At 44.0% G+C, this 21,986-nt stretch overlaps 2 protein-coding genes across 7 annotated transcripts in view; one reads left to right on the forward strand and one right to left on the reverse strand.

Annotated features, from left to right (window-relative positions):
• The window catches only part of C5H9orf43 (chromosome 5 C9orf43 homolog), a 29,536-nt gene extending 12,331 nt beyond the window's left edge, over positions 1–17,205 (reverse strand). For 2 of the 6 annotated variants that reach the window (XM_076934843.1, XM_034503319.2), the window contains exons 1-6: positions 16,449–16,937; positions 9,612–9,764; positions 9,356–9,500; positions 3,069–3,126; positions 1,110–1,210; positions 538–598 (exon numbers count right to left, since the gene is read on the reverse strand). In XM_076934843.1, coding sequence (XP_076790958.1) covers positions 538–598; positions 1,110–1,210; positions 3,069–3,126; positions 9,356–9,500; positions 9,612–9,764; positions 16,449–16,509 — 579 coding nt within the window. In that variant the 5' untranslated portion in view covers positions 16,510–16,937. Of the gene's footprint in view, positions 1–537; positions 599–1,109; positions 1,211–3,068; positions 3,127–9,355; positions 9,501–9,611; positions 9,765–16,448; positions 16,938–17,068 lie in introns of those variants that run through there. The other 4 variants (XM_076934844.1, XM_076934845.1, XM_076934846.1 and 1 more) reach the window with 4 other exon arrangements.
• A 58-nt stretch (positions 17,206–17,263) lies between these two features.
• Pole3 (DNA polymerase epsilon 3, accessory subunit) lies at positions 17,264–19,722 on the forward strand. The gene is made up of 4 exons (XM_034503320.2): positions 17,264–17,403; positions 17,497–17,582; positions 17,940–18,058; positions 18,284–19,722. Exons 1-4 carry the CDS (start codon positions 17,338–17,340, stop codon positions 18,448–18,450), a joined length of 438 nt encoding a protein of 145 aa, XP_034359211.1. The 5' UTR covers positions 17,264–17,337; the 3' UTR covers positions 18,451–19,722.
• Positions 19,723–21,986: the final 2,264 nt, after the last annotated feature.

A 21,986-nucleotide genomic window follows, 5' to 3' on the forward strand; every position in this document is an offset into this window, starting at 1 on the left:
CCCTTGCTGGGCTTCTAACGTCCTATTCCATTGAGATCAAGCCAAGATCAGTTTGCTTTTTGGGAGAGGCCATTCCTTTATTCACTGAACAAACCCACAGTCACCATCTAATTAGATGCCAGACTGAAAATTGACATGGGAATTGGTTAAGTAAGGAAATGGAGAAGGAACCACTTTGAGGGACACAGGTCACATTTAGTAGGAAGGCAGGCTTGGGGTTGGGAACCCAGATCCTAATAACCCCTGGTCCATTGGAATATTGCCCCATCACACTGGGAATTAGCTTTCAGCTGACAAAAGTCTTCCCTGGATGGCCAGTGTTTCCTCTCTGTCCTCTCTTCAAAGTTTTCCTTATCTTCCTACAGAGTGTAGGTAGGGAAGGGACCTGAAGCCGTCTGTAGCTATTCTTAAAGAAAAGGTTTCTTTTACCCTTTGGGTAAAGGAGTTTGTCCATTCATATAAAAGAGTGAGTTTGGGAATAAGGAAAACCATCAACCCTACAGAATCACTTCATAAGGGACAAAGCACAGAACTCACCTCTCTCTGTTTCTTTCTCCTCTTCTCAGGCCAGGTGGAAACAGCAGTCTTTTGAACTGGTCTTGAAATAAGAAAAACCAGAACTTATTCCCAGATATTTTAAATGGAGACACTAAGGGGTCCCCTTAGTAAATAAATGTTTTAAAAAAAGTGGAAAGTCATGCCCAACTACCTAAGTTTGATCTCTGGATTCCATCCCACATGGTAGGAGAAACAACTTCAACAAGCTGTCTTCTGACCACTATACTTGTGCTATGACACACATGCATACATGTATATATAAAACAAATACATGTAGTGAGCAAACTGGACCACCCTGTCTCTGCTATTTACTTCCATAGCGAATCTGAAGTAGAGAATTCCCACAGCATGCATCTCACGGGACATCACAACAGAACTCCAGTGGGGCAAATGGCAGAAGCAAGCCTTGATCACTTTCTGTGTTTGGCTTGCTGCTGCTTATAACAAGACAGTTAAGGGGGAGATCACAAAGGGGAGTGGTGTGCAGAAGATCACAGGGAAATTAAGGAGCACAGGCATCAAGGCCTCTAAGTTCTAGACGAGATGCTCACCTTATTTTCTTCTCCGCTCCTTCTGGAACCCAGGTCATAACCATGTTTCTGTCACCTTCTGGGAAAGGAAGTTCTGCTTCATTCAAATTCAACACTGAGAGCTAGAAACAGAGGAGCAATGGAATCTGAGGCCCAGCCTCCTGCTGAAATTAAGCTCTGGCCAAACACTGCCTTGTTACATTCACCAAACAAACTGGTGATTCAGAAAATGATGTTTTAAAGAGAGAGAGAGAGAGACAGACAGACAAACAGACAGACAGACATTTGTGGGACTAGAGAGATGGCTCGGTGGTTAGGAGCACTTGTTGCTCTTACAGAGAATCTGGGTTTGGTTCCCTGCACCTACCTGGTAGTACATAATCATTCATAACTCCAGTTCCAGGGAATTTGGCACTTTCTTCTGACCTCTACAGGCATTAGGCATAGACACAGTACACATACACACATGCAGGCAAAACACTCATACATGTAAAATAAAATAAGATTTTTAAAAATTGAATAGAAAAAAGAGGCATTTCTAATCCCCCAAATCATCTTCAAAGTATTCTACCCTCCTGTACCAGATACGAATTCACATACTTCTCAAGGTATTCTACCCTCCTGTATCAGATACAATACACATACTTCTCTAGGGGAAGATTTTTTTTAAACAATTGCCTCCCTTGCTTCTCCATGAGATTAGTGTAGAATTTAGGCAACTCAACCCATCTCCCATGAGGACGGGGATACTACTCCTTCTACCAGTCCACTGAAAAACCTTAGGTCCCCTGCAGGTTGTGTGGCCTGAATTCTGGAAGCAAAGATATACTGAGTACGGGTAACCAAGGTTTCTTCTTGTAGTTCACCCTGTCTATAATTACAGATACCCAGAAGAGTAGCATGTCAATTTCTCCCACCCTTGAGACTGATCATACAGCACTAGGATTCAAGGCAATCCTACAGGTCATCTAGCTCATATTTCATTTAAGACTTTTTTCAAAGTTATCAAGAAAAAAAAAAAAAAAACCTTTTGCCTGCATATCAGAACTGACTTGGGAAGGCAGAGACAGATCTCTGTAGGTTCTAGGGCAGCCTGGTCTACACGGTAAATTCAAGCCAGCCAGGGCTACATAGTGAGACCCTGCCTCAAAAAAACAAAAAAACAAAAAAAAAACACACAAAACAAACAAACAAACAAACAAACAAACAAAACCAAGAAGGAAGAAAAGAAAGGAAGGGAGAGAACAGGACAGAAAGAATTAGAATACTTCCCCTATGGTGGAGGCAAAGATTACTCTATGCTTCTTTTGACTGTAAAATCTAACTTTTTATTATTATTTTTAGTTATATAAAATAATAAATTTTACTATGATGATATCATATTTATATAAAATCTCTGTCTAACCATGGATTACAGTTTTTAAAGGTAGAAAGTCATCAGACTAGATGACCTTAAGGCCCACTTTAAGCCTGACATTTCAGCCATCTAAGTTCTCTCCTTGTAAGATTGTCTACTTAAAAGCTGAACGTGTTCTATATAGACAGAGAAAAAACCGTCCCCTATTCCAAACATTCTCAAATTACTCTGGGGTCTCTCAAGACAATGTAGCATGTAAAGTTGTTAGCACAGAGCCACACATAACAGTAAGGACCCAATACTAGACAGCTCTTACCAGCCTCCTCATTTGCACTACACCTATTATGAAGAATAATACTGGGGATGGGAAGACAGCTCAGGGAGAAGACCAAGGTCTGACTCCTAGCTCACAACCATCTATAACTCCAGATCCAGGGGATCTGAGGCCCTTTTCTGGCCTTGGTGGGAACCAGGTACACACATGGTATACACACATACATGCAGACAAAACAACTATACAAAAGAAAATAAAAATTTTTAAGAAACAATAATACCAAAGGCAAAATATCCCCCACAAATAAAGAGAAAATGTAGAGGAAGCAACTTTTTAAACTGTGACTTACTTTGGGAGGTCTAGGGGAACGGCTAGTCACATCTTTATCACGTAAAGCCTTCGGAGACCTGGAAAATATGAGTTCCAGGCATAAAGCAAGAGACAAAAGGGGGAAAGCCCAATGAGACAACAAAGTTCATGCTCTGAAGAAAACCCATCTCCTTTCTATGGAGGCCCTGGATTTAATACTGTCAAACAATCATAGATACCTTCCATGCACATCACACTGCACTTCATAACTGTCTATCTCATCCAACTCAATCCATAGCCCAGGCCCTCTCTTTGTAGCTATACAGAACTAGGCACAGCACCCTAAACAGCAGTGTGCTAAGGGCCAGCAAGGCGGCTCAGGGTAAAGCACTCACTGTACAAGCTGGCTCCTAACCTTGCCCCAGCTAGACACCCACACTGGAAATGTAGAACCCATTCCCAAAAGTTGTCCTATGACCTCCCCATGTGCAGTGCCATGCTCAGATGCTTGTACACACACACATACACACACACACACACACACACACACACACACACACACACACACACACAGACAGCATAACAGGAAGGTTTTTTTTTATCATTTGCTCTTTATTTTTTAAGACAACTTAAATTTATGAACAAAAGAGTAATATGGAGGTGTGTGAAAACAAAGATTCCACAGTCCTGGTTCATGAAGTCTCCTGGGGTGCAGAGCTTAATCTCCACCCTTACTTCCCCAGCTCAGCTTCCTCTATGCTCACGGCATTCCTGCTCAATGTTCCTGAAGAATGTCCTCTCCTTTGCAGGCCCTGCATGTGTTATTCCTATAGTTTAGAATTTTCTTCCTGCCAACTTCCCACACACAGGCCTCCTCCTTCACTGTGCTACTCTAAGTTCAGGCTGGCATCTGATGCTCACTGTGCAGATGGGGGTGCCCTAGGTTAGGAAGCCTTTCCTGTGCTTCCATAGCCCTGTAGCAGTCCTTTTAGGATGTTCCACACTGGATACCCTTGACTGCTGGTGGGTTTGGCCTCCTCAGCTAGGATGAAAGCCTTTGAGCACAGACATCATCTTATTCCCATGAGATAAACAAATTCCTGTTTGGATCCCAGCACCCATCCTGACACCTCCCCCCACCATCCCACTGCAACTCTATCTGTGAACTGCATACATGACTAAACAAAGGATGCCGAGACTCCTGCTTTCAAAGGGGCATAAAATCCAGGTGAGCAAATGGGATGCAGGTCTGGGACGTAACCACAAGCACAGCAGGAACAATCACTGCTGGAAGACTTCAGCAGAATCAGCACTCATGGAGAATGAATGAGAAGGGGTGAAATTCAACCTTGTGAGTGGAGGAGGACATATTCAGTCATCCCACAGGAAGCTGAGCTTCCACTCTGTGCCTTGCACTGCTGGAGACACCGGAAGGAAAAGAGTGCTAGCTAGGGCTCTAACCTGGGCCCTCAGGTGCTCTTAACTATGAAGCCATCTTTCCATTCCTTAGCATTGACATTTCAGTGAAACAAGACTGTGAACTGATGTCCCCACCCCCAAAGCCACAGTGACATGAAGGAATCTATGGTTGGATGGATGGCTGATTTTGTGATTATGAAGAGCTGGGATGTTACAGGTCCACAGCCAAATTCTCCCAGGCTATCTTTCATTCCCTTTATAACCATTGGCTGTCCAGCCCTGTGTCTGACCTAACATGCTTGTAACCATCAGGTGAAACCTTTTGAGATATATTAACAGAGCGTGAGTTTTCACCCACCCAAAAGCTAAGTAAGGATGTCATCACACAAGCATAGTGGTGTATGCCTTCAATCCCAGTACTCAGAAGGTAGAGGCAGGCAGGTATCTATGAGTTTGAGGTCAGCCTGGTCTACAGATTGAGTCCAGGACAGTCAGAGCTCTGTTACACAAGGAAACATCCTGTCTTGACCCCCCACCACCCCCCAAAAAAAGAAAAGAAAAAGGAGAAACAGAAAAAAGAATGTCGTCATATAGCATCTGAGACCCATCACAGAGATCTGCCCTGCTTTGCCTCAGGCCGTGGTCAGCCATATTTGCCTCAAGAATGAAAGCAGTATTTCACTCCTTCATGTTGTGGCTGTTGTTTCAGACATGGTCCCTCGCCATAGCTCTGGATGTCCTGGAACTTTTTATGTTAACCAGGCTGGCTTCGAACTTACAGAGCTCTACCTGCCTTTGTCTCCTGAATGTTGGGATTAAAAGTTCGTACTTCCACATTTCTATTTGCTTTGAAATGAGAGCTGTGTTTTGTGGCAGCAAAGCAAACAAATCAATAAAAGGCAAAAAAAAAAAAAAAAAAAAAAAAAAAGGCCAAATCAAATGATGGTAACGGTGTATATGGGAAATTTTAAATAGGGTGCTCACCTCTGTGAAAAAACAGTTCTTAAATTCAAGCTGGATAACAAGGAAGAATTATCTGTGGGAGGAGCTAAAGCAATTTTCTCAAATGGGCAATTCTGCCTTCAAGGGACTTTGGGCAATGTATGGATGTGTCTAAGGTTGTCAAGCTGCAGGTGAGGTAGTGCTGGCATGCAGTGGATAAAGACAAGAATGAAACTCAACGTCCACTGACACATAGTCCAGGCCCCAATGACAACTATCTAACCCAAAGTCATGGTGGATTGTGAAACTCGAGGCTAGGGAGCGAACTGTAGGCACCTGAGCTGTGGGGTGGGAATTGTGGAATACGTGACAGAGAGAAAGGACAATATGGCTGGAACCTACTGAACAAGGAAGGGAGACACACAAGACGACGTCCATCAAGAATGCAGGACCTCTTGTGGCAGTTTAAGCCACTCCGGGGACTTAATGAAGCAGAACAGACGGTGGGAAGACTGCTTGGGCAAAGCATTGAAGACAGCAAAGCACCATCAGAAAAGCCAGTTTGGCTTCGAGAAAAACCTGAAATCAGAGAGTGAGGGCCATGACTGAAGCAGTCCTCTAGAGCAATACATATGTGGAAGGGTCAGTATCGCTTAGGACCCCCAAGACCAAGTTCTCAGCACAAAGGAAATTTGTTTGCCCCAGAGGAACAAAGGAAGGTAATACAAGATGAAGCCAGGAGACAGAGGACAAGGATGAAGGGGAAGGGAACAAGGGAGAGGGGGAGGGGCGTTTGTTGGTGGGGGAAGGGCTGCCTCTGGATAGGGAAGAGACATGTGGCATGTCTCCAGACTTTTGTCTACTTTGTGGTGTGGGGAGCCGACAGAAGGTGGCTATCATCCTTGTAGCCATCTTGAGCCATATACCCTGACCAGAGATTTGATTACAACAACCTTTAACAGCTGAGCACACTCTGATAACATCTTGCTTTAGATAGCCAGGATTTTCTCTTGGGTGTGTGAGACTTAAAGGTGTGTGACTTAAGGGCGTGACTTAGAGATCTGATTTAGAGACAAGACCTAAGGGCATGATTAAAGGCGTGACTTAGAGGCGTGGCTTAGAAGTGAGACCTATAAAAGGCGAGAGGCAGACAGAAGAAAGCAACAGATTATTAGGCACTCGGCAGTACAACTTGGAACTAGGAATTAGGTTAAAGAGTACAACTTACAGAACAACTTGGAGTAGGAATTAGGCATTGAGGAAGAAGACACTTGGACTAGAGAACTCAGAAGAAGAATTATTAGACATTAGGCACTTAGCACTTGGAAGAAGTAACTTGGAACTTGGAGGCACTAGGACTAGGAACTAGGGACTAGGAACTCAAGACTTGGGACTTGGACTAGGAAGAGAGAGTGAAGAATAAACGGGATTGAATCACACTCTGTCTGGTCTCCATTCTTCGCATCCGTCCTCTCTCTCTTGCTGAACCCCGACCCACGGACTGGAGCAACTTGGGGCAGTGCAAGCTCTAACAGTTTAACCCCCAGGGATTTTGGCAGTGCAGGTTCAAACACTGACAGAAAGATCCAAGACATTTTGGCCCCCAAGTGTGGGGCAGAGCGGCTCTCAACATTTCTGGCCCCCAAGCGTGGGGTAGCTGCGGGCCACAACATTGTGGGTTCCTTTTTCTTCTAACCGTTTTCACTCCTTTTCTTCCCTTCCAACATTCTAAAATTAGGAAGGAGAGACAAAAGGATAGAGGGGAAGGGGGCGATGGTATCGTTAGATTATCTCCCACTCATCAGGGGCACTGAGTTTCTTGGGGCAAGTTGGATCTTTGCCATCAGGATTCTAATTTCTTCTTCTCATCTCTTTGCACACAACTGTAACAAATGGCATCCAACCACTAACCAGCCAACTAGCCACCTCTGTCAGGGCTCTAGCATTTATATAGCCTCTGAAAAGTCCCCAGAATTCCAAACATCACATACTTGCATAAAATATCTACAGCTGGCAAAATCACATCCCTGCTAGAGGACAAGGCAAATCACAGCCAGCTGCTGTGGACAGTCTGAAGCAGCCCATACCCCATACCCAGGATTAAAATGAGAACACTTTCTTATAATATTTCTGTGTTTTTAAAGAAACAAAAATTTTCACTACAGTGGCACCCAGGAAAATGGCTGTTTATAAAGGTAAAGGGGAAGCATCCTGTTAGGGTGAGGTATTTAATTGAGCATGTTTAGGTGAACCAAAGAGAGCTTTTGTTGGCTGAGCCTCGATACTCTAATAGCTGTTCCTTGGTAGCCAGCCTCAGGAAAAGCAAGTGGCTAAATAAGGGAGCAGACCTTGATGGCTAACTTTAGGAATATAATCTGATGGATATTGTAGCAATGCAGAGGGAATGGGGGAGAAGGGCAAGGCCTACTGAGGCCATTTTTGCCAGCTGGCTGGAGTCTCTTCAGTAGGCTACAACTCCAGAGTGAGCAAATTAGAAGGAATAGATTGAGTGAGAAGATGTGTTCCCAGAAAGCTTAATCTGCTGGTCAGAATGTGAAAGTGTTGGAGGAGAGACAAGCGAGCAGAAGCCCACACCAAGTCATGTAGGAATAATCTAGGACAAAGGCTGAGGCAGGCAGCGAGAACACAGAAGGAAACCAGATGCAACAGGAGCTGCCGGACGGGTAAGGGGGCTCTCTGCAGTGCTGGCACTTGGGAGCTGGAAAGAGCGGCGGTGTACTCTGTGCCTGTGTGCAGATGTGGGCCCAGTGGAGGTCTCCAGATGTGGATGATGTGTGCCCAGGGCTCAGGTCCTAGCGAATCAGAGAGTCTACCTTAAGCCTAAGAAAACTACCAGCTTGCTTACATGGACTAGAGAAAGGAAACCACTTAAAAGGTGGCCACTGTGCTTGGACTCTGAGCAGCAAGATCTTTGAATTTCAAATGCTGAGGTTTCCACAGACACTTGCACTACAATTTCATGTTTCAGCAAAACTGGGTCCCTAGACTGCTGGACTCTGCAAGAGATCAAACAAAAACCCTAGAAGCTTACAAGTAGTTTCATATCTAAAACTAAAAAGAATAAGAATGACAGCATGATCCAGGCATGGTGGCACACACCTTTAATCCCAGCACTTGGGAGGCAGAGACAAGTAGATCTCTGAGTTCAGGACCAGCCTAATCTTCTTAGTGAGTTTCAGGACAGTGGGGACTATGAAGAGACCTTGTCCAGAAAAGAGGGCTGGGGGGGGGGGGGCAGACAGGCTTGTGGCTGCTGCTGTCTGCTGACCTTCAGAGGCTGACATGATTGCCCTATTAGTAGCTAAGTTGTGTCCTGACACTTAAAAAATTCATTTGCTGAGTTCCTAAGACCAGTACTTCAGACTGTGACCATATTTGGAGCCAGAATCTTTAAAGAGATAACTGAAGTTAAGTGAGGTCCTGTGGGTGGGTTCTTACCCCATAGCACTAGTATGTTTGTAAGAGGAGACTAGGTTAAGACACAGCAAAAGCAAGGGCCACAAGAAGACTGAGGGACACGATGCCATCTCCTAGGAGAGGGGCCCAGAAAGAAATAACTTTCTCACTCTTGACTTCAAACATCAATCCTTCAGAATTCTGTGACAATAAATTTCACTAATTATATCACCCAGGCAATAGTACTTCACAACAGCAAACCAACGAAGCTCCAAACTACCCTACCCCTGGAACACTGGTTGGCAGTTTCCTTTTGGGTTCCCCCTCCCCATTTACTACTGACTTCATTTTGGATAGGTTACATTTGGCTGTTTTGTTTTTAATGCTACTAGAGATCAAACCCAAACCTCATGCATGCTAAGCTACATCCCCACTCCTTAGCATCTTCTTTTAAATTTAGCCTTCTCAGAGTCATCTGTATGGATAAGAGAAGGGCAGACCTGGGATTTGGAGACATAATTTCTAAGAAAAGATTCCACGGTAATTGACCTGCTCTGACGTTTGGAGGTTGGTTTCGACAATGGAGAACGATCCTTGAGGAAGGTAAATTCTGATGGTTGTCTCGGAACCACCCTCTTCTGAGTCCACAAGCAAGTATCCATGATATTTACAACGGTGAGTGTTGGGAGTTTATCTAAGAAAGCAAACCAGAGCAAAACTTGTAAACTGCTGCTTGGAGAAAAGAAACCAAACAGAAACAGCACAGGGACTTTGTGGAGGAGACGACAGAAGTTAGCTAACACACCTTCAGGCTCTTGGGGAGATTTAGGGGATGTGTCCAGGATCCTAGGATGGCCCCTCTCAATCCGTCGAAGTGATGCCCAGCATTGTGGATGCTGACAACCTGCCAAGGTACAGATGGCTTCGTCCCATAGGGACTCGTCTGCCAGATTCACAGCTATAAATGGTTAAGACAAAATCCAATCTTGCTGTATTCTAGTCCTCTGGAGAATTAGCAGCCACACATGTAGGGGTTATTATTTTTATACATTAGACAGTCATGTGGTCCACATTTCAATTTAAAATAAAATCATAGACTATCTATCGAATCCGTATAAGTAAATGGATTCACACAAAAAGTAAAGAATTGAAAAACAAGCAAGTATAAAGGTACTATGAGCTCAAATGGCAGGTCTGAGGAGCTGTCTTCAAAGCCCTTCTAAATTGTCATGTCGAGTGACATGAGGCTTACCCAATCAGCCTCAGTCCCATCTGGAAAATGACAAGTCTGTTTCAGTAACTATACCAAAGACTTTACAGACATTTAAAAAGTTGCTTAATGCCAGGCGGTTGTGGTGCACACCTTTAGTCCCAGCACTTGGGCAGGCAGAGAGGCAGGGAGATCTGTGAGTTCGAGGCCAGCCTGGTCTACAGAGACAGTTCCAAGACAGCCAGGGCTATACAGAGAAACCCTGTCTGGAGAAACCAAAACAAGCCAAATGGTGGCACACACCTTTAATCCCAGCACATGTGTGGCAGAGGCTATCGGATCTTGAGGCTAGACCAATCTACAGAGTGAATTCAGACAGCTAGGCTACATAGATAGAGAAACTCTGTCTTGAAACAAACACAAATGCTTAATGCTGGATGGGGTGGGGCACACCTTAATGTACAGGGTGGGGGGTGAGGGGGTTCTGTCGCTAATGGCTTGTTCCCCAAGTGGTTCTTAACTTGTCAATAAAGAAGGCCAGGGGCCAATTGCTGGACAGAAAGTACAGGTGGATTTCCGGGTCCCAAGAGAAAAGGGAGCTGCAGGGAAAAAGAGAGTCGCTTTTTTTCTGCCATGCTTTGGAACAAGAGGCACACAACAATCATGTAAGATTTTGGGGCAGCTGGGCCTTTGGCCTCTGCTACAGGTGGGTGGCCAAAGATATTTGATGACAGAGATTATAAATTGGTAAGGCACGCCTTTCCAGGCAGGAGGTATCTGTGCCACGAAAGGCAAGCTGTAAAGTGACAAGCTGAGTGTGTGTCCTTTATTCACAAATTCGAGGGTCTTGGGTGAGGATGGCAACGCAACCCCTCCCAGAGCAAGGGTCTTGGGAGTAGGTTGGTGGAGCAGTCAACTCCCAGAGCATAAGGTGGGTAGAAAAAAAAGCCAGGTGAGAGCTGGCAGTGGCTGATCCCCGAAACAAGCTGGGGGGGGGGGTAGCTGGGGGGGCGGGGGGGGCTCGGAGGGGATGGAAGAGAACCAAGGGGGGCCAGAGTTCAGCAGCTCCTGGGCAGAGGGGGTAGTATGATTTTTTTTTTTAAAAACTACACACAACACCTTAATCCTAGGATTTAGGGGGCAAAAGGAATCAGATCTCCATGAGTTCGGGGGCTAGCTTGGTCTACATAGTAAATTTCAAAACAACCAGAGCCACATAGTGAGACCCTGTCATCTCAAAAACCAAAAACATTTTTGATCCAATAATTCAAAGTGGCTATCAGAGCCAAATGCTCATAACTATAATCCCAGTGACCCAGGAGGTAGAATGATTAATAGGAGTTTGAAGTCAGCCTAGGCTACATGTGTTATGAGCTATCCTTGGCTATAGCATGGGATCTTTGTCTCGAAAACAAAAACAGAGCCAGGGAAACGATTCAGTGAGTAAAAGCATTTGCCACTAAATCCATCCGGTTGAAGGAGACAACTGACTCCTGCAAGCTGTTCTCTGGCTTACACACACACACACACACACAGGGGAGGGGGGAGAAATATGAATTAATAACATTAAAAATAGAAAAAAAAAAAACAGGTCTGGAGAGCTGGCTCAGCAGCTGTCCAAGAGCAAACATGAAGGCCTGAAGTCAGCTCCACAGCTAAACCCACATAAAAGCCAGGCATGCCATATAACCTCAGCACTGAGGAGGCAGACAGGGGTCCCAGGGCTTACTGACAAGCTAGTCTAACTGCACTGCAACCTCAAAGTTTAGTGAAAGACCCAGTTTGAAGAAATAAGATGGAGGGGCTGAAGAGGTGACTCGGCAGTTAAGAGCACTGGCTGTTCTTTCAGAAGACCTGGGTTCAATTCCCAGCACCCACATGGCAGCTCACATCTATCTGTAACTCCAGTCCAGGGAATCTGACGCCTTCATACAGACATACAGCCAGGCAAAAACACGAATAAAGTTGAAAGAATGAGGAGAGAGAGAGAGAGACAGACAGACAGACAGACAGACAGACAGACAATGGAGAAGGAATGGAGGAAGACAGCAGCAACCAGTGCTGACTTTTGGCATATATATTTGCACATACATACATCACACACATACATGTGCATTGCAAACATACACACACACACAATGACAAAATTAAAATAATATCAGCATCCTTTACCATTACAAAAATGTTACCATCTTTGAAAAGTCTTACTAAATTACAACCAGTAGAGACAGCTACAATTCCAGAGAGACAGCTTTAATCCCAGCATTCTGAATGGCAGAGGCAGGCAGATGTCTATGAACTCAGGGCCAGTATAATATACATAGCAAGTTTCAGGCCAGCCAAGGCTGTCGAGTGAGACCCCATATCAAAAAGAAACCACCAACAGAAACTTAAAAGCAATGAAATCACAGAAGGGCTATTTAGCTGGCTCAAGCCTTTGAAGGTTTTCCTCTCTTTTCAGACACTATAATCATCACAAAATGCCCACTTCCTGTGAGTGGGTTTACTCAGATGGCCATTAACTTTTCATCTACTGGCCATGTGACCTTAAACAAGTAGCCTCACCCTTCCAACCTATTTCCTCATAGGGTCCTACATAAGACTGTAGGGAGACTAGAGAGATGGCTCAGCAGTTAAGAGAACTGGCTGCTCTCCCAGAGAACCTGAGTTTGATTCCCAGCACCCATGGGATGGTTCACAACCTTCTGTAATGTCAGTTCCAAGGGATTGGATACCCTCTTCTGACCTCCACAGGCACTGTATGTGTGTGGTACATATATGCAGGCCAAACATAAAATAAATTTCATGTGATACACATAAAATAAAGTTTAAAAATTTACTTGTAAAAATATACACACACCCATATCAACAATTAAAGAAAAAGAGAGGGGAATAGCAGGACATCAGGGATCTGAAGGAGGAAACAGGGGAAATGAGGGGCTCTGATGAGGAAGGGAAGGGAAATAAATACAGGAGAGGGAATAAAATAACAGGAGAGTGTCTAAAGTAGTCACAGGGAATCATACCTTCACTATCTACTTAAAAATACCTATAATACACATAAGTCAGTATATAAATACACACACACAGTTTAAGTAAAATTCCCCATCTGAGCTGAGGATGCTGTCTGTAAGAGCCATAGACCATCTAACAAAAACCACAACATTAAGTATGAGAAGCCCTCTTTTTAGTTGTTGGTCAGGGTTTCCAAGAGACTCCCAAAACATTATAGGCTATAAAGGAGGAAAGTAAGTCCTTATTACTAAAGACACAATACACTTCAGACAAGGAGTTCAGATCAACCTGAAAGACTCCTCCCTGAGGACTAGCTTTCATAGTACCAGAAGGTGTTACTCAACCTTCCAAAGGAGAGAAGCAACCACTAGTACTACCCAGCTATGACACCTACAATCATATCAATGACCATCATTGTGCCATACTCTAAGTGTGCAATAGGGGCATGCATACCTGGTATGGAAGGCTTGCCATCTACCCAGGGCTAGTGAAGTCATGGATCTTAAAGGAGAACCTGTAACTATCCACTTACTAAATCAGCACAATCCCTACCTACACTCCAAATATTCATCCTTATAACCACAGATAAGTGCAGTCCTCACCCTCATCGAGGAAACTTCTCTTTCATCTGACAGAGACCATTACTGAAAACAACATCCAACCAAAATGCAGTTACAAAGCCCAGTCCCTATGGATACATCAACAACACAACTCCTACATCCAAGGCTCAGGGACTATTGTAGAAGATGGGGCAGAAGGATGAGAATAGCCAGGGGAGCAAGGGTTTTGCTGTGAGACTGTAAATGTCAGAAGCTACAACCATGAAGTCCCACCAACATAACTGTCTAAACATGAGCTGAACAAGGACAATGCCAACGGACATGCTAACAGAGAAGGAAAGCTAAGAAGGCCTCAAGCCTAGATAAAAAACCACAGGCAACTAAGGAATGCCAAGATCTGAAGAAATAGTCTACCCAGGGAAGATCATACAAGTTGATCATCTAATACAAAATGGTCAGCTCTGAAAATATATATACAAATAACATTATTCTGACTGAACAGATTGTGTGTGTGTGTGTGCGCGTGTGCGTGTGCGTGTGTGTGTGTGTGTGTGTGTGTGTGTGTGTGTAAAACAAAGAAAAACAGGCAATGAATTTGAAAAAGAGAAGGGAGGGGTAAATGAGAGGGTATGGAGGAAGGAAAAGAAAGGAAAAATGATATAATTATATTATGATCTCAAGCTGGGCAGTGGTGGCGTACTCCTTTAATCCCAGCACTTGGGAGGCAGAGGCAGGCGGATTTCTGAGTTCAAGGCCAGCCTGGTCTACAGAGTGAGTTCCAGGACAGCCAGGGCTACACAGAGAAACCCTGTCTCGAAAAACAAACAAACAAACAAAAATTATATTATGATTCTCAAAAATTTTTAAATTATTTTTGTAAAAATTGTAAAAGCATGTGTAGCCCAGGCTCAAACCTGAATAAAAAGAGGAAAGTTAAAAAAAAAATTGTGAGATACATGGCAAATATTAACAATAAAAACTTACAAACCAATAAAGACAAGTGAGACAAATGCATCAAAGAATGTGAATTATCATTATATAAGAAATATAACTAATACATAAAATATTAGGTTCTAAAAATAAAAAACAGAAGTCATCTGATCCTATATGCCTTCAGGAAGCCTATATTGATATTTGAAGCAACTAAGGTGCAAGTTGTCACCTGAATCAGGTTGCTAAGTCAGTACACGAACAGTGGAAAAATAAGGAGCCAACTTCCAACAAGAGATCCACTTTAAAAAGCCATCTCTCAGGCTGGAAAGATGGTCCGTGGTTAAGAGCACCGGCTGCTCTTCCAAAGGTCCTGAGTACAATTCCCAGCAACCACATGGTGGCTCACAACCATCTGTAATGGGATCCAGTGCTCTCTTCTGGTGTGTCTGAAAACAGCTACAGTGTACTCACATAGATAAAATAAATAAAATAAATCTTTAAAACCTATATTTAAAAATTGTAGACACATCACATAAGATGTAAACTTCTATGTATAAAATATAACAAGTACCCAGTAAATATTATTGGGCCTCAGTAGCTAAAGTACTTGGAAGGCAAAGCATGAGGTCCTGAGTTCAAATGTCCAGAACACACATAAAGCCAGGCACAGCAGACATCTGTAATCCCATTGTTCCTACTATAAAACAGAAAGCAGAGAATCCTCTGAAGCTTATGGGCTAGCCTGGCATAAGATGCTATGAATAGCCCAAAAAAAGATCCTGTCTTAAGGTAGAAGGCAATGATCAACTTTCAAAGTTATCCTCTGACCTCCACACCAGCACCTTGGCAAGGCATGTGAATATCCATATATGTATATGTGTATCACACACATATATGTACATACATTATACACACAGAGAGACAAATAAAATTATACTAAACTATTATCAACCCCCCTTTTTAAAGATGTTATGCAGTCACTGTAACTATCTTATTCCTCTTAACATAGAATTACATTTTATTCATTTATTTGGTAGGAATGGGTACCATGGCACACATGTGAAAGTTAGCAGGAAGGCCATCCTGTAGTGAGCCCAGAGACTACAATCCTCAACCCAAAAATGTCTTCATCCAGTGAGCCATCTCACCCTGTCCCCTTTTTAACTTTTAAGGATATTGTCCGTTTCTTCTATTCAACACATTTATTGACTGTCAAATATGTGATAGGACCTGCTTGGGGCATAGAGAATAGCAATAAACAAACTCGCTGTTCTAAACAGCTTCTAATTTAAATTAGAGAGAGGAATCTAGTGTCCCCAGCTGCACCTGGCCTAGGAAGAATTTAGCTTAGCAGGCACTTTGAGCCAATGTCTTAAAAACTGAAATGGTCCATAATGTTAGATTTCTGGCTTCTCTCCTAGATCAAAATGCCTGACAGCACCAGTTCTGGCTAAATAGTGGCTGGAACTAAGGCTTATGACATCTTTAAATCAGGCCTGTTCTAAGGGCAGAGTTCTCTCCACCAGAACAATCCCTCAGCACTATTCATCATCCCAGCCCTGTTGGGTTGTTTTTGTTTTGTTTCTCCAAATAGGGAAATATTTCTTTGTAATGTCTCTATCAAAAATAGGAAAACAAGTTTTGGAACAATATGTTTTAACAAAGAAAGGAAGGAAGGAAGGAAGGAAGGAAGGAAGGAAGGAAGGAAGAAAGAAAAGAAAAAAGGAAATAATCCAATATTAGTTCTCAGTAGGAGTATTTTTTTCTGTACTTAATACGGAAATTATACAACTTAAAGCGACATTGTAAATGTAAAATCAAGTGATGATTTTGATAAGAAAAAATGTACGATGAATCACTTAATGAATTAAAAATACAACTTTAACATGAGTTTTTGAATGAGAATACAATGCACTGTTCTTACAATCAAATGCTTCTTGCCCTTTCTGTACCGAACCAGTCCCAATTGAGCTCCGAAGTCTCATCAGGCGTCTTTTGATACCGCCCTCGTTACCGCTGTTCTAGTAAAGTAATGGCATATTTTTAACGAAAGTTTAGATAACAACTATCCTTAATACAATTACCACAAAGTTGTGAAGGGAATAAGATTAAAGATGGACAATTCTACTGCATCAATCGGTGCAGTAAAACTGAATGAAAATCTACACTGAGTTCCGAACCAAAAAAGGGGGGGGGGGAGGAGAGGGCCACTCAAGTGTCAGTAGTCCGCGATTTCCCCGGATCAAAGCAGATTCCAAAGGGCTAAATTCTGAGCCTCTGAGGGACAATGCTGAGATCGCGAAAGCGCTCCGAAGCTTTGGCCCCGCCCACCTCTTCTAGAGAGGCCCCGCCCACTCGTCAATCCGAGTCCCGCCTCTCCGGGCTCAGTCTACGCCTACCCTTTCCAAGCTAGGCACCAGGCCGCACGGTTGCCTAGCAGGGGCGCACGGCAGGATGGGAGAATAGACGGAAACCTCAGAGAGTCAAACTTAGTTTGGTGCGAAAGCTCCAGTGATGGTGACAGTGTGTAGTAAAGAACCAAACCTGGAGTGGAACGTCCGGGATGCGGTGGAGGTGTATGGAAACCTCAATGGTCCGAAACCATTGCGACACGGAAAGCTGAGCTACACTAGGGACTTGTGGCGAGGTTGATGTAGCAGAGAGGTTGTGGTGCGCAAAGCACTGTGGGACATTGGCAACGTGAGTTAGGACGGAAGCCTCCGAGGGTCATATCTTAGCGACGCGGGAAGTCCAGACACCAGAACTGTCTGAAGAGGAGACCTGAGGAGGAGGGTCGGGCACCGGCGGAGGCAATGGCGGAGAGGCCTGAGGACCTAAATCTGCCCAACGCCGTCATTACCAGGATCATCAAGGAGGCGGTGAGCTGCTCGGGCTGGTGAATGGGTTGAGGACGGACGTGTGGGCAGAAGGTTAATAGAATCCGCGTGTGTTCATCTCCGCTCTCCTCGCAGCTCCCGGACGGTGTCAACATCTCCAAGGAGGCCCGAAGCGCCATCTCCCGCGCCGCCAGTGTCTTCGTTTTGTATGCCACATCCTGGTGAGCCGAGCAGAGGCGGAAGGGAGGTGCAGTGGGATCCTGACCCCGCGTTCGTGGCCTGGAACCAGGGAGGCGCAGCGGGATCCTGACCCCGCGTTCCTGGCCTGGAACCTACAGGCCCCAGTTGCCTGCCTGAGTAGAGAGCGACTCACAGCTCTCTTCCAGTTCTCACAAATTCTCAAGCAGGTTAAACAAGACGGCTGCCGTAGCCTTTTGTGTGGGGAAGGGATGAACTTAGCCGTGTCACACAGAAATCCATTCATCTAAGATAAAGGTGGCTTTTCCCACCCCATCTCTGGGTGTCTCATGTCCCCACCCACTTTGACAGCTTCTGAGGGGCTTTGCTCTTTCTTCCAGTGCCAATAACTTCGCAATGAAAGGAAAGCGCAAGACTCTCAATGCCAGTGATGTGCTGTCAGCCATGGAAGAGATGGAGTTCCAGCGGTTCATAACACCATTGAAAGAAGCTCTAGAAGGTATCCATGTGTTCTTCTGTTTCTTAAACCATATGAAAAACGTTCATCTTTTGCTCTCTGATCACCTGATTTCAGTATTCGTGCCATTAGATCCCGTTCAATAATCCAGGACTGGTTATGATTCCACTCTGTTTAGTTGGTACCATCTCAGATATGTGATATGGGCCTGGTTATCCTGCCTATGCCTCGGTCTGTCTAATTAAACAATAATCTGCTTCCTTACAGCATACAGGCGGGAGCAGAAAGGCAAGAAGGAAGCTTCGGAGCAAAAGAAGAAGGACAAAGACAAAAAAGATTCTGAGGAGCAAGACAAAAGCAGGGAGGAGGAGGAGGAGGAGGAAGAAAGACTGGACGAGGAAGAACAGAATGAGGAGGAGGACGTAGACAACTGAATGGAGAGAGACTGTGGCACGGTGGAAGGGACCCTGAGAGCCTGAGATGTGTTTATGTGAAGACTCTCCCCGCAAGGCAGAGCCATCTTCGGCACTGGTGCCCGAGATCAAAATAAAAACTGACCAGAAAGATCAGCTTTTCCCAGACTCAGAGCATCTGAGTTACAGAAACCTGTTTTGTTCCATCAGTCTGCAGGTTATGACTTCTTAGTGTGAGGGACTCTGAATGACTACATAGTTTGGTATTGCTTGTTTACTTAAAATACATGGCTAGCTAGGTTGTGATCCCATTTCCCTGCCCCTCCAAAAAAGTAATGACATCCGGGTTGCCTGCTGTGTTCCAAGTCACAGAGGTACTAAAGGCTCAGGGGGAATGGGGCTTTGATCATGGTCACCTGTTTGTACAGTAATTGGCAGTAGGTATTAATGCTCAGAATGGTTGCTCTGTAGAAAACGACTAAACAGCTGTGAGAGAATGAGGAAACCTGTGCACTCGGTGGTAGCATTACTTATTGGTTTCCGGCTTTGAGACTTACTTAGCTTTGTAGTCCTTTATACTGCAGATGCTCAGTTGTCCGGGGTGGCCACACTCCTATGACATAGACTTTTAAATTCTGAGTGTTGATTAGAATCTGTCAAAAAAAAAAAAAAAAAAAGGGTGCCAACTCTTAAAAGCAGATGGCTTAATCTTGGAGGTAACTCAGTGCATGCCACTGTAGGACCTAGTGCCACCTCCTGGAAGGTATGAAAATCCCAGATTTTTTCTTTAGTCCATCTCTCAGACTGTGACTGCTGCTTTTCATTCCCTGAACTCATAACAGGTTCCAGAGACTTCATCTCCTCCAGACATAACCTGTTCTGTCTGCATCTCTCCCACCTCTGCTTCCTAGACCTGCTTTCCCCCTCCTCTTATTTCATCTCCTGATCTAGGGACTTAGATAACCTGTGTCAGATCCCAAAGTGCAAGGGTCTCAGATTTCTTTGTCCTATCTCCTGTCTTAGAACTGAGACCCACCTGTGAGCTGTAAGGTAAGAGAAACTGCTCAGCACTGCTACTGCGGCTTGGAGCTCGGCTGTGGCCTGGCCTTTCCCTGTTTAGTGCCCCAGGCACTTTTCCTGTCTTAGTTGTGCACTTGAGGCTGGCAGGTGATGTAATATATAGTTGGACACTGTTTACTAGTCAGGGAAATACAGGGAAGAATTTGTTGAAAGTGACTGGAGACTGTTGAGATTTTAATGCTTTCTACAAATAAAGAACATTCTTGTTTAAAATGATGACTCACACAATGTGCCTTTTGGAAAGGACTCAACCAAGACCCCCTCCTCCTTCCCCTGCTCTCACACACAGGCACATACAGTGTCCTGTGTCTTCTTTATTACCAGAAAGTGAATGAGTATTCACAACTTAAGGGCACTGCCCTTAACCACAGCCACGATCCTGAGAGTCTCCTCGTTACTTTGTATATCTCACTAGCTCCCACTTAGGCTCTCCCTGTGTCTAGCATTGTTCTAGGTACTTTCAAGTATTATTTCCCATTAAGCAGCGTTGCTGTTGCCTCTATTAGCTCTTAACCACAGCTCTATATTCTCCAATATAGTTTTCAAGTCATAAGATTTATAAATCAAATTCACAAAGAACCCCAGTGGTCCTCGGGTTTATAGGATTTTTTCCTTCACAGCAGAAACATTGTTTCTTAATTCCCATGAGCACCGTGCTAGACCTACCCTTCCAGTCCCATTTGTAATCCTGTGACTTCCTTTGAACTCAATTTCAAATGTATATACTAGGTACCAAGTAGATCTTCTTAGAATATACCTTTCCTTTCAATGAGATCAATCCACAGTTAAACCTGTTATTCAAGGGTTGTGTAAGAAGGGCTCATCCTACCATCTAATCTCTACTATAAGGCTGTCAAGAATGGAAGGGGCTCAGTCACATAGCACTTGCCTAGCATGTTCAAACAAAACAACCAAACTCTTCCATGTCTTTGGTTTGTCCTGCCTAATCCCTTAACTAAACTTTAACATTCTAAGAGAAACCTTTTCTGGGAATGGAGACTTGGATTTAAAAGTAAAGAATTCAACATCTGGAAAGACTGTTTGAGGTCATTCATCAGTTTTTTCCCAATCACACCTACATCATCCTATAATGGCATCTGGATTTTTGAAGATTTTCCATCAGACTAAGTTTCCCATCTTTTAAACAAAGTGCTTCATGAACAAAGACTAATCTGGATCTGGGCAGTGGAACTACTTAGAGGGTATGAAGTGATGGCTCAGCAGTTAAGAGCAATGACTGCTCTCCCAAGGGACCAGGGTTTGGTTCCCAGCACCCAAATGACAGCTAACAACTTCTGTAGCTACAGTTTGAAGGGATCCCATGTCCTTTTCTGGCCTGCTGTCACTTCAGGAAGGTGGTGCAGAGCCATACATGCAGGCAAAACATCTGTACACATAAAGATAAATCTTTTAAAAATGTTTTTGTGCCCTAGACCCCTATTTTTACCTATGGGAAGTTGACACTCTTTAGAGAGAAATTCCTTAGGGTATTAAGAGCTAACTTACGATCACTGATATCATGATCCAGTGGCCTTAGTTCTGTTTTTGTTTTAGTAAATATTGTAAGTGATTGGGATAACTTTAGATTTACAGAAAAATTACAAGGAGTGTGGTTCTCATGTAGCCTTCACCCAACTTCTCGTGTTACAACTTGGAAGTCCAATTTTTCTAGTGAATTATTAAAAACCAAAATGAGATTCACAGATCTTAAAACATTTTTAAAATGAAGGTCTGGTGTACTGAGAACATTTACAGTATTTATCACACAACTGCCTACTTCTACCTTCAAAACAATTTTATCACCTCATCCCCAGTAAGCAGTCATTCCCCAAGGCTCCCTCCACTCAGGCCCTTGCCACCCACCATAAGTCTTTGCCGAAGCCCATAAACCTCTCTAGACCCCATGCTCCAGTCCTCCACAAACCTTTAGTCAGATTTTTTTTTTTTTAATTACCTACGTTGTTTGTTTTTTTGTTTGTTTGTTTGTTTGGTGAGACAATGTATCGCCTAGTGTTGAGATGAAAGGCCTGCAGCACCAAATCTACTCCCTTTGGTCAGATTTTAATGTACCCATCGTAGATAAACCTGATAGCCTATCACACTTGGTTAGTTTTCTTGACTTTTTTTTTTCAATATCTGTCACATCTCAGCCCATGACAGATAGGGGTTGGATAATCAATAACATAGAATAAATCTGGACAGTCAGTCTGCTTTTGAACTCAAATTTAAAGCGCTCAATCCGTCAGCATGGATTTATCTGCTGTGTTTGGCATTACCCAGGTGTTTTAATGCCTTTGACATCTAATTGTTCTTTTACCATTGAGCAACGCAGTCAATTTCTGCTTGAGGCTGAGAAAAGACCGGCAAGTGAACTCTGGGATGAGTTGGAGATTGCAAGCCAGAGCCCCTCCCAGAGGCTCCGAATGCCCACGTGGACCCCCTCGGGCCTTCCCTCCTCAAGTGAGGCCCGAGGTTGG

Source organism: Arvicanthis niloticus, chromosome 5 (assembly GCF_011762505.2).
Source record: "Arvicanthis niloticus isolate mArvNil1 chromosome 5, mArvNil1.pat.X, whole genome shotgun sequence".
In the NCBI taxonomy this organism is placed as follows: Eukaryota; Metazoa; Chordata; class Mammalia; order Rodentia; family Muridae; genus Arvicanthis; species Arvicanthis niloticus.